This window comes from Linepithema humile, chromosome 3 (genome assembly GCF_040581485.1).
Source record: "Linepithema humile isolate Giens D197 chromosome 3, Lhum_UNIL_v1.0, whole genome shotgun sequence".
NCBI classification, from domain to species: Eukaryota; Metazoa; Arthropoda; class Insecta; order Hymenoptera; family Formicidae; genus Linepithema; species Linepithema humile.
In genome coordinates this window covers 24,973,320-24,986,467 of record NC_090130.1, presented here as the reverse complement: position 1 = coordinate 24,986,467, position 13,148 = coordinate 24,973,320, and the positions used below count along the sequence as shown (strand labels likewise).

The following is a 13,148-nucleotide window of genomic DNA, read 5'->3' as shown; positions in this document are numbered from 1 at the left end:
GTTCGTAAAATGAAACTTGCAGTCGTTTCTATTTTATCCTTTCTCTCGCTGATGTATTCACTGATCCTCGTGTTATTCGATACAAACAGTGAACTCTATCGAGCATGACTTCTGGATTTGTAGCGTGATAAAGAATTTGTTTACATTGTCATTATTATACATTAATATGCACTCCTTTAATAGCATTTCGCCAGCGATATCGATTACACTTTTCAAACTGTTAAAAGCGGATGTAATTCCTATACTTTCTACCTTAACAATATCCATAGTACAAAGCTCCGTGAGTAAGCGAGAAAAATGGGCGCGTTCATCAGCGCGGACGCAGTGGCCGCGTCGCGGCGCGTCCAAGTTTGATTAAGTGGCGGCCGTTAGCCGCGCATACCGGTATTAGCGAACTTGCCTCGAACTTGTTCATTAATGGATCGGAGCTCTCACGGACGCCTTGGGTAAATCCACGCTGTAATCCGACGGCGGGCTCTCGTCCGACGGCAATTGAAACTGCCAGCGGCAGCCGAACTGCCGTCCCGGGTCGCCCGCAAGTAATATACGCGTGTATAATTAGTTGCGTCGCACACTCGATAGCGCGCGCTACGCTGGAGTGATTTGTTGGACATGGTAATTTTATCGCTCCTACGTGTCCACGTAGCGTGTTTCCGTCGAGCGAGACTATTGCGGATGCTTGCCGCAGCCCGATGGTATCGATATTCTATTTTTGATCCTTACGTTATCTGATATTCTTCTGTCTTTAATTAGTCGTTGCATTCCATGTTGCATCTCATAATTGAATTTTACGAAGAAACGACTTTATATTATTACTCGCGTATTATATTCAGCATTTGATACATTTCGTCCCAAAAGTCTTTAAAATATTATTTTTATCAGAACCTGTGAAACATTCTTCTAGATGATTATTACATTCGACTGGAAATGGAAAAAAGTAGCTTGGTTAATTATTCTTGTACATAACTAATAACATTCTGTTTCAAAAAACTGATGATGATGCATATTAAAGAAAATTATCTTTCTTTCGAATCAAGCGAAAGAACGAAATCAAAAACGTCTATACTTTAATAACATCCTGGTACCGTTAGTGTTGCAAGCGCTAGAAATACGGCTGGTTGGTAACTCGAAGACGGCGGAAATTGATGATGATAGAAGAGCGAGAACTTCGCTGTCCGGAAATTAGTGACTCGAAGTAGAGCGAGGAGCAGGTGCGCTTGATAAAAATATTAGGGTAAACCCAACTGTTATTGCCCATTCACACGATTAACGACCGCTCAAGTTTGTGAGTCTGCTTGGTGTAATTTTTGAGTACACGTTGAACTTTACTTCTACATAGCGCGCATACACCGTAAAATAAATAGTCAGATTATATCATATATAAGTAAAATGTACTTACCTTTTTAGGTTTTGTATTAGTATTAGCGTATAGCTCCTCTCGCTATTATGGTTGGTTGCAATAAAATTATATCATAAAAATAAAAATTATTTAACAGACAGAAACGCATATAAAAAATGAGAAAACTATAAAAAATTATTTTCAAAACAAAATCATATATTATTCGCTGTTCAGCGCAAAACTCAATTTGTAACATGATACAAAATAAAATTTATACGATATCATTGAAATAATGTTTTTCGAACATCGAATAATTATGGAAGCCAGGCTGAAAGAGGTAAATAGGGCAATAAAAAGAAACACGCGTGTTAAAAAAACATTTACATATTTATATATATAAAATATAATACAATTTGTTACAGTGTAGATGATAGTGTAGCGTTTAGATGTTAATATCGAGTGTAAATCGGGTAGGTATAAATCTAAGAGCATTATGGAACGATAGGGCGCTTGATGTTATATTATAAAGATACAAGACGCTGTCAGCCACACCTATCCGAAGTAGGTATCGAGTGTGTAGTAAGGTGCCTATGAGGTTCCCCGGACGTCGTTTAAATCTAAAACTATATATACAGGACACTTCTATGTACACGCACACGCCTATTCGCTCGATTTCCTCTTATGTGCATCTCTCGCACGCTTACACATTACGCCGCCTCGATCGCCTTGACATGTCCGCCTTTGTTGCGACAAAGGGCGCGCGAAACTCGAGATCGGCGATCGCGCGCTAATCCTCTACGTACAGTACATACATTTTCGATTTCCCGGCCATCACCACCGTTTTCGTTATGCCCGCGGCGACGTTGACATCGACCGACTTTCCGCGGCACTCCGAAACGGGAATCGTATCCCTTCGAATTCGGTTCGGTACTCCCGGCGGAATAAACATTTTTGTTGGAAATGGTGGAAGGTGGAAGACGTCACCATTTCGAGACGCTGCAAAATTCGATTTTCCGGCGTCGCAACGAGGACTTTGCTTTCAAGAAAAGAGGAAAGGTATCCTATTGACTCTGTGCAGTTACTTCGCGCACAATTTGCATAATAGCTGTTTCACATTTATCGCTATCGAGAAAAACAGTTGTAATAATTGAATTTTTTTCACTCATTTCTTAAAAGAGTTTAACAAAATTCAATTAAATTAAAAACTTCTTCAAACTTCTTTTTGAAGAACGTTCTGTAGTAATATCTCAATCATCATGTCATCGTGTGTTTGGTATAATATTTTGCTGAACATAACTTTAGAGATATAAGTACTGTACTTATAAGCAGATGTGATCAGTCACTTTGAAATGCGAGATCTTTCTTGTGTCAAATCACGAAAATATACGCGGCTGAGAAGAACAAACATTATGAAACAAATTAAAGATAAAATTAAAGCGCTATGTCAAAATTATATCGAGGCAAATTTTGTAATAATTTTATTTAACATAAAATTATTATTTTTAAAAAATTATTATGTTAATAATTTCTGACAAAAATAATGAAAGCAAGCACCTTGTAAATGTTATCAAGGGAAAGATTGATGTTGAAAAAAAACTTACTTTCGAAAAATTGCCTCGAGCATTTTCGAAGAGATGGTGAACGCCGGTAATCGTTACAAGAAAAGAAGATCGCCTAATACATCTATATACGATACAAGATCATCGAGTATAAATGGCGTAATAACACGTCGCTCTACCGTTATCTAACATAATAATTATCCCAGTTTTTTTCTTTTTTTTTTTTTTTAAAGGACATTTATTCTCGTGACGTTTCGCTTGATTGTTCTGTTCATATCACCGACAGTTCCTTAGCACCTACCCACCTCATCGACGATCCGCGTCGGCGTGTCGTCGACGATGAATATCAACTCCTCGAGCAAGGACATCGCGCCGCCCTCGCTCGTCGCGCAACGATTATTACGGGCCCGTTTCGACAACGCTGAAAATCGTCCGAATACTCCGCGGATCCTAACATGCGTGTCCACGCGGTGGAGAGAAAGAGATAGAGTCGAGGAGAAAAAGAAAGTGGAAGAATCGGTCGAATCGAGTAGTCGGAATTTCTGATTAAGTGTGCTTTATCGGGATGGTAGTAAAATTGCGCGTGCGACTTCCCTCGAGAAAACTACATCAACGCCGAATAATAGCGGCAATATCGCGTCCCATCGGTAATCGATATTTAATGCTCGAATAGTTCGTTCGAAAATAAATATTTTATTTTGACAAAAAAAAAAATGAAAATATTAGCGTTTCTGTTGGGTCGAAAAAAAAACTGCATTTACATTTTTCAGGTCAACGCAATATGCAAACTGTAAACAGGATGTATAGTCAACATTATTATTTAACCAAGCGTCGATATAAGTACCTCATTTTAAACGAAGTTTCTCGAAAATATCGGAAACTCGCGTGGATAACGGATTATTGGGGAAAAAAAGCGCTGCGGTGCCTGGTCTCTTTGCGTAATAATTGTCCGGCGTGCCGTTGTGAGTTATCGAAAATAGTTCACCGAACAACTACGTACCATCGGGTACCGTTGGGAGGCGACGTCATGCCGCGGATTTATCGTCCGGCAACGCCGATCGCTTTCCATCGCCGGGATATAGTTCCCCGTTCTCGCCGTTGAACCGGGTCCAATCGGAACACAATATTTGTAAAGCAATATATACTGGCAGTTCTCAGCAATTTCGATTCGACAAGTACAGCGTGGTTACGAGCGAATGATCTCCGTGCTGCTCGTGATCCTTAGTAGTCGACGGCGATCTCTGCGATTTGCGTTATACAAATGACTTTTTTTATGGGTCAAATGTGGAAATTCACGTTTTCGTAAATAATATAATAAAAAATGTATAATTTTTATATTCTTTTTTGACACGATTTCGTCATAATAATTTTTCTTCAACTTCTTTTTGTTAATAAAATTTATTTACTTGTGGGAAATGCACTATGTTGTAATGAAATATCGTGATACACACATTTGAGAGATTTGTCGCGACTGCTCAAGGATTGAGATACGGCCACTCGATTGCCCTAAGATCTTCTCTACACACACAGATTTCCCTATGACATTTACGAATTACCAGTTAGTATTAAATTGTAAAACGTAGCTATACGTGCCCGATACCGATTAGTCGCGCCTACTTTGGGATTTCGCTAGACACTAGAAGAGAAGAACAGGGAGGGGGGTTGGAGGGAGGGAGCGGTGAGGAAGGAGATCTTTCCCGATCTAACACCGAAAAGTGTGATATTGCCGAAAACATGAAGCAGACGAAAAAATTCGAAAGTCATTTTGGCTAACGAAACTCCCCGTTTCTTCCTTTTTTTTCTCGGTTAATGCCAGTGCAAAATTGAAGTCGGTGACGGCGCGTGTTTAGGGACACTTCTCCGTTTCGTTTGATTTCGAAGTGAGATAAAGTAAAGAACAAATCCGAGTGGAGAGTCATTTAAATGGAAATTATCAGGAAAAGCTTTCGAATCGAATGCAAATCGCGATGCAGATTGCACCGATCAAAAGTTTCACGAGTTTACTAGGCACCTCATATATATTTATTCGTCGTGCATTTGATTGAAATATGCGGCTAATAACAGCAATTATGATGATAACGGTAATAATATTAAATCGTTAAAGTGAGATAAACAGGCAGCTTTGGTAAAATCGAAATGGTTTCGCTTAAGTCATATACACATTGCAAATACATTATAAAATAAAAAAATCTTCGAACCTATAATTAATAACTTACTACTTACATCGAGGAATCGCGAAATGTTGCACGATCGTGCACAAATCGCATTACACTCTTATATATTCTTAAAATGTACACAAAGTCGTTAAATTAAAATGACAAAATTCATTGGAGAAACCGGGGTGTCGCCATGTGTCAGATTCGTTCAAAACTTCGGGAGTGCGAGATGTATGTGTGTAAATGCGCGTGTATTCTGTGTACGCAATATTGTGTTGAGTCGCAAGTAATCGCTTTATACATTAAATAAAGAATAAATAACTGCCCGTGAACGGTAACGAGCATTGACAAGCGCGTGAATAACATTACACGTAATAAACTGTACAGAATGTTACAAAGAGTCGTCGGGTATGTATAATATATATAGTGTATCTATTTATATATTTATATATAAACGTTGGTTAAGTAACACCTTCGCGAAACGCTCAACGAAAGAGAATACGATTTCCGTAACGAGACTTGGATTTTCGCGCGAAATTGTCATCGCGTGCAAATCAACCAATGCTTATACAATCTTGCTAAAAACGCATTTCTATATTGCTACGGTCTAATTAACAAAATGTACAGACTTTGCCGGGAACCGTGCGAGCGCGACATAGCAGATCGTCGGTGCATTCGCAGTCACCCAATATTTTCCAAGTGACATTCTCCGGAAATCCCGGGGCAGCATAAAATAAAAGTAAAGTTTTGCAATTTTCGCTATGAATGAAAATATATTCCCGTCGGCAAAGAAATAATATCACTTTTAGAATTTTATTTTTACGGATTAACTTTTTTTACTTAATATAAAAAAAATTAATGAGATTTTAAATTAAAACACCGCGATGAAAGTATCGATCTCGCGACATTATTTATTTATACTTTATATTTATACTTGATTTGTCTTTATGTTTTCTCTTTCATAAGAAAATAATCAAAAGCCTTGATATTTTTGTCGTATTTTACATTGTCATATTTTATAAATTTATTTTAAATTTAACTTAAAAGCGCTGCACTTTGGGAACTTTGGGACGCACCTTGCGAAGTAAAGTCCGCGAAATGTACTTTCGCAGAAATTGCAATGTCTCTTGTGTATTATGTCTGCGCGCGCGCGACTTCCGATCAGCAAATAAACAGCCAACAATTAAATTCTCGCGAGTACCTCGAAAGAAGCTTGAAAGTAATTTCGCTCTGTCGACAGAACCGCGGAAACTTGCGAGGATATCTCTCGTTTGGAATCATCGGCCATCGACGAAAAGAGCCGTGCGACAAAAGGTCAAACAGCATTTTTAATACTTTAATTATCGAATGTTACTTTCTCCGCTCACTGAGATGAACTAGATACATTTTAATGCGACTTAAAAGCGGCTTTAGTTGGTACTGGTAGCACCAGGCAGCTATCGCGAAATGGATGATGATAGAATGACTCACACTAGGTGCCAACGATGAATGGCAGCTTTATCAGGCAGTGTGATCGCGGGACGAACTAATTAACTTAAACTGTAAATGGATAGTGCAGCCACCCGCAGTGTCATTTTCGTATTCATTGCATGCGCCTCGAACGAGTTCGTCCGATTTCAATCATTATCACAATTCGTACAATATTAAGAATCACGTAGATTAACATTTCAAACATTTCTACGATAACGAAACTATTCAATAGCAACTTTTGTCAGATTTTACTTGCAATTGTAACTACGGTCTTTAAATAATTCCAATATGTTGGAATACAATATTGTATTCCTTGTAAATTTTCAAAACTTTTTGTCAAAAATAATTAGCTACAGAGCGATTTTGTGGGCCCCTCTCTATAATACAATTGATAAGTTATTTTAACTTTTGATTATGTGCCAAAGTATTGTAGGCAGCGAATGCATTTGTACGTAGAGAACGGAGAAGCTCTCGCGTTATTCGTTTCCGTCGACTCGCACCTTTGACTCCGACGTGCCGAAGCGCACGTACGACATGGCCGATGCGCTCGTATTCGAGAGATACCTCGCTACGATCGTTCTGCACGAGCGTGCGGGATATTACAGATTTTCTGCAATAGCGCGTTTCGAATATGGTATATGCAAATGTGCCGGGTATAAATAATAATGCAAATTTCAGGTGAAAATTGTCACGGCAATTTATAGCTATTTCGCATCGAACGCGGGACTTCCGCGTTTACCGTGTTCGAAATACCGTATCGCAAAAACTCTCTATTACATAACAGTGGTGCGCGCGAGCGGAAGTCGCGAAAGAGAAAAGCCGATCGCGAAACGAGGACGCGATAGATCCGATCTCGCGCGCTCGGTTTCACCGCGGGCGGAATTAACGCGCATCCACATCCGCTTCCGCCCAGCGCAGTGTCATTAGCTCTCTCGTTCCTGCACAACTTTCAATTGTCCAGATGAATGTTTGGTTAGCATTGTCCCAAGTTTGAAGATCGCGTACATTCAATATTATTAAGGACAAGGGCATATTAAAAACTCGACGTAAAAAGAGCTTGTAAGTGCCAAAAACAAAAATGTAGGAACGAATTTGATCTAAATATTTGCAGCAAAAATACTCTGTACGTTTATTTGCTATTTCATAAAGTGTTCTAACAATAGCACTTACAACATTTATAGAATCATTTGCCTTGACGTGCGGGAAAAATATAATAGCGACTGCCTTTTCTAGATCGAGTCTTTAACTATTTTAATGTGTTTCTAACGATCAATATGTTTTCAGTTAAATTTTTTTTTAAACATTTTCCGATACACAGCTTTATAGTGACAAGAAAGAAAAGCTGGGAAAGAGAAAGTTAACGTCTCTTGCAGGTAAAACCGAGCGCCGTGTACGGCGGATGAGATATTTTCAATGACGCCACCGTAAAATTACCATAATTTTATTTCAACACCTATAAGTCGAGATAACGTGGATCCGGTAATTTCCGCTACGTCTCTATGATATATGTATGTATATAGGTTTTACCTACACCGATTGAATGCCGATTGCAATTGTCCTTTCCCATTCGCGGAAATTCGACATTCTCGGCTGAGGGCTGGCGAACTCTTCGCAATATGCGCGTTTTTATGAGCTGCTTACTTTGAAAGTTATGTAAATTCGGTCTCGTTCGGATGGAGATTGTGTGAAGAGTTCGATGAAACGCGAATGTAAAGTGCGATGCGGTACGTCAATTTCGATGGGATTCTCTCGAAAGCGAACTTGCACCACTTTCAAATTAAACACGTCACGTCATTCTTAATCAGTTTCAATTACTCCACCACCGTTTTCCTATTCCACCAACATTTTACTATTCGGTATCGGAATAATGAAGATCGTAAATTCTCTATTATCGAATAAAAACACGATATGGTACACGAGGAGGGTCGCGCCAGCCGTCAACCGCGTCGGAAAAAAACACCTCTCAGCGGGAAAAAAACAAAGAAAAAAAAATCGCCAATCGAATCTTCCGGCGAATCCCGGACGCGCTCGATCGGAGAACGATAACACCTATCTAAGTCTAAGTTTCGCGTCGCTGAGATTGGCATGTACTTACGCGAACGCATGCACGCTCCAGCTGTTGCTCGTTCCGCCGCGGGTTCGATCGCGATGGACGACCACCAGGGTGATCCTGGATCCGAGTGTACTCGAACGATCGATCGACCGGCGGCAACGTTCACCTGAACGCGGCGCCCGCGACGACGGTGACGGCAGCTAGGATCACCGCTGCCGATACCGTGCGGCCACACGAGCTGCCGACCGCGGGTCCGGCGTCGCTGCTGCGCGACACCTTGCTGCGCACCAGCTGGCCTCGCTCGACCGCGTTCGTCTCGTCGCTGTCGGGATCGACCGGCGCGCCGATGTCGTCGTCCTCGCTCAGCATCATCGACAGCTTGTTCCGCAGCGGCTTCTTCGTGCAGGGCACGGTCGTCTCCTCGTACGGCCTGAGGATGCGCGGATAGTGCGCCTCGAGATTGTCCGTGCCGGGTAGGGCGCCCTTGCTGCCGCCGCACAGCGGCTTGAACGTGCCGCTGCGAGTGGCTTCCTGGAAACTCTGGAAGTTCGTCTCCCAGTCGTAGCTCACCAATCGTTCCTCCAAAGTCATGTCCGCTAGATTCTGCGGCTCCTGAATCTTTACCGGACTGGAACCCCTGCACCCGAATCAAAGCCAAGCCTCAAGTCGCTATTCCTCTTATGTTCTTCGTTTAATTTCTTTTACACGCGCAAACAGCTTGCTAATCGATTAATGATGGTTTTAAGAAATTAAGCATGTAAATAAGCAAGTTAAGAACACACGAAGGAAATTATTATTGCATAAAACAAGTTTATTTTTAATTGTTAGACGAACAACAATTATTTTTTACCTAATCTTTTTATGAAAAACGACAAAATGTTTCGAACAAAATTTTAAGAATATATGTTCAGTTTTATCTTGTTAATTCTTCGCAATTAATTCTTAGTGCTTCGCAAACGGCAGCTAATAGACCGATACTTTGGTTCTCCAAGTCAGCAAAGTATTAATATTATTACATCACATGATTTTTTGGTTGATATAATGCAAGTTAATGAAGATTCAACTTACGGCACTAATTTCTGAATTCCCAAGCTGTGCAGTACAGTCGGTAGCGACGGTAAAGAATAACAAAGAGATAACTCAATGCGAGGATAATATAGAGCGGACACCAGGCAAGTTTCTTCTCTCGTTCCCAAGCCGCCGAGCGTGATGGCCCCCCGGGATTCGGACGAGTACGTGCATTCGGCGACTAAGTGATCGCTCTATAATACAAAAAGAATCGCAACATGAGCATTAAGCTTATACAGAGAATCTTAAAAGTCTTGAAAAACTCGTGATTTTTTTTTTTTCGACAATTAAATAAAACAACAGAAAGACTAAAGCACAAATTTAAAAAAATGGCGCAGCTTCCAGTTTTCTGTGAAAAAAAGTTCCAAGATCTATATCAGTTCTTTATCGCAAATCGTAAATACGATTTTTATTATAGTTATAATGCATTTTTATTCTGTGTTAACACGTAATAGCGTTTAAGCCCTCCGGTTTCAAGCCCCCTCAAACAATTAAACTCAGGTTCATGCCCTGCATCTGTAGCATGTCGGCACTTTACGTGATCAAAGCTATACTTATTGCACGTTAATAAACTTTGTAACAAGCTCATAAACTTTCTGATACGTGCTACGAGTTATAATGCAGCTAAAAGTACGTTCGCGGCAACACAAACGAAAGGTGTGCAACGCGGCGGAAACAGAACAAAAAAAAGTGGAAAAAAATAAGAATATATCAAGGACCGCTGTAGAAGACGTAAGTTACTCGCGAAGCGCTTAAGAATAATCTCGGATTACTTTCGAAGGGAAAAATCTCAGTGGATAGGGAGATTTGAGATTCTTTTTCCGATTTCTTCGCGATTCTCTTACTAATATCTCTTAGCTGGAAATATTTTATAATTGCGTTAAGCATCGCTATATAGAGAAGACGAACTTTAATAAATTAGCCATTGATTTGATTTCTGATATGACGATTAAAGTAAAATTTAACTAAAGAACATGATATCCTACATCTTCTTTCAAATAATTATGTTTGAATAGAAAAACACGTAATATTAAGTTAATGCGAAAGATTTCTCGCGCGCGCGCGTCTTTTAGTAAAGATGTATATTAAAATTAATGTAGACTTGCATTGAAAGAGCTCGGAGTCCCTTAAATCAAGCGTACAAAAACTTGATTCTAAATGGAAAAAATAAGACTAAAATGAGGATTATTTTAATTGATAAAAATTATCTCGAAACTCTGTACAATTCTGTCTTCAATTTTACTTGACAAGCCTTTCACGACAACCTAATATTACGCGGCGCGTTATGCATGCTACTTAAGATTGTACTTACCGGGTACACCTTAACCGGTCTCTGAAGCTTCCGATATTCCTGATAATTGGGATCGTAGTTGGTGTCGGCGGCGATGGGCGGTAGCTCTTCGCCGGCGCGGATCTGCCGCAGGCGGACCTTTCTGCCGAGCTGGTGGGTGTGCATGATCACGGCGAACATGTTGATGCCGCTGTTCGGAATCGTCTGGCCGGTGCAATCGGCGATGCAGTGGCCCTCGGAGACCACCTCGGGCTGGCCCGGCGGTATTATGTGCCGCCAGTTTGGGTCGATGCCGACGCTGAGGATGCCGGCGTCATGGGCGCGCAGTCGGTCGGTGTAGAGGAGACGCAGGCCGCTGCTGTCGCTGATGAAGGCGTCCAGCTGCGGGTTCGTGTAGTGGGTCTCCAGCATGTAGTAGCGCGGACCCGTGTACGGATTGAGCGCGTATCCGGCCTCCGGCGGATAATTAAAGCCCTGGCGCAGCGAAAGGGGGAGAAAGGGAAACGATGGATTATGCAGAAGCCGACGGTAAATAAAAAGAGGACCGGCAGCTCGAGTGTACGCGCTCTGGTCCGGTTCTGATCGGGGGCCCGCTCTCGCGTCTCCGATCTGGTCCGGTCTGATCTCGCCCCTCACCCCGGCGGACGTTTCAGCTCCGGTATAATCGGTGTACGCCTCGATTCCATCAGCGGGCTCCCGATCAACATTGTCGTTCGCGGAATTCGTTTCCTCATTGGCGGTGCACGCGTACGCGAATTACGCTTGATTGCTAATTTTAATTTTCGGATACCGATGACGAGATAAGGATCCGCTCGATTCCAAGAATCGCGCCGTAATTGCCGTCTTAATAAGTGCTTTCTTCTAGATTTATTAAAGCCGAGGTAATTGTGATTATGCGCGTTATACTTGTTTGCATTATTAATGAGATTTTCTTTTAGCTTTAGATGTACAAACTCTGAGATAAGATACATTTTTTTCCATTTTCCTGGAATTTCTACGGCTCGGAGTATTGCACCTTATCTTCATCATGGAGATTCCGTTTAACATTCATGTTGAAGATTAAAAATGTGTATAGCTAAATTTAAATATTAATTACTATCGTTATTTCTGAAGCTAAAATTATTGAGACACTAATTTAGCATCAATTATTAAATACAAAGAAATATTTAACGTCTATTGTCAATTAACATTATCATTAATATTCTTCTCCTAATTAATGTCCCGTAAATCGTACATAAGATTCCGGCACGTTTCATGATCGGTTGGAATTTCGCAGGGTGTTCATATTACCGATAACCACGAAGAAACAAGTTTACGGTATTCCCGTTCTCACATTGGTATGCATTACACAAGATGCGAATTATCACGAAACTCCGAACGTGTCTTGTAGGATTGCGCGTAATGCTTAACGAAGAATCGCACTTTATTAAAGAAGAGCGTTTCCGATGATTTAAGCCCGACGTAAAAAATAAATGAAATGCTGAATTTGAGATTATTTGCGTACAATTTCGGCATATTTTTGAAGGAAACGAATTACACGATAGTTATATATTTTTATTTCTTAATAAATTAAATTGAACACCTCGATGCAACAATTGCGTAGTTTTATTATTGGCAGAATCAAAAGTGATTAGAAAATTTAGATTAACAGTCATCACAAAGCGTGTAATTAATAACAATAAGTAATTTTTCAAATTTCCATCTTGCATATTTTTTTATTTTCACGGCTTTTTAACATACGCTTTTCACTATGTTTGCAATTGTTGAAAATTTGGAAACAATATGGAAACGACACTCGGTGCTGTCGCATCGAGGTTTCTGTGTGCGAGCGTGAACGAAGTTTTCGACGTACCTCAGATCCAAGGCTCCAAGTGGCTGCGATCGTGTTGCACTGGAATCTGGGTTTATCAGAATCGTCGTAACAGACACTCCCCGTCGTTTGGGCCGCGGATTCCAATTGGGCTTGCTCTCCGCGGCACTCGTACAGGGTCATGTGGTGCAGGTATTCGTGGCTTCCCGGCTGAATAACTGGTTCGTACTGAAATGCAGAACAGCTCGTAATGCGTACAAGCTCGTAACGAGGATTAATGTCGGGCGCATTTCGGTTGTCTTCGTAACACGTCTGTGCGCTCAAGAGCAATGCGCATCTTGACATTCTTATTACGGAAGAATCGACGTCGAAATGGTCAAAGTCACGAGTTCAACGGGTAAA

At 40.8% G+C, this 13,148-nt stretch overlaps 1 protein-coding gene and 1 long non-coding RNA gene across 4 annotated transcripts in view; one reads left to right on the top strand and one right to left on the bottom strand.

The window, feature by feature from the left end:
• The window catches only part of LOC105668814 (uncharacterized), a 133,706-nt gene that overhangs the window by 92,826 nt on the left and 27,732 nt on the right, over positions 1 to 13,148 (top strand). The window lies entirely within an intron of this gene.
• Positions 1,708 to 13,148, bottom strand: part of olf413 (DBH like monooxygenase olf413) — a 257,674-nt gene continuing 246,233 nt past the window's right edge. For all 3 annotated transcript variants that reach the window (XM_012361427.2, XM_067350986.1, XM_012361426.2), the window contains 4 exons: positions 12,789 to 12,974; positions 10,958 to 11,410; positions 9,646 to 9,839; positions 1,708 to 9,214 (listed from right to left, as the gene is read on the bottom strand). In XM_012361427.2, the coding sequence (XP_012216850.1) occupies positions 8,740 to 9,214; positions 9,646 to 9,839; positions 10,958 to 11,410; positions 12,789 to 12,974 (1,308 nt within the window). In that variant the 3' untranslated portion in view covers positions 1,708 to 8,739. The remainder of the gene's footprint in view (positions 9,215 to 9,645; positions 9,840 to 10,957; positions 11,411 to 12,788; positions 12,975 to 13,148) is intronic.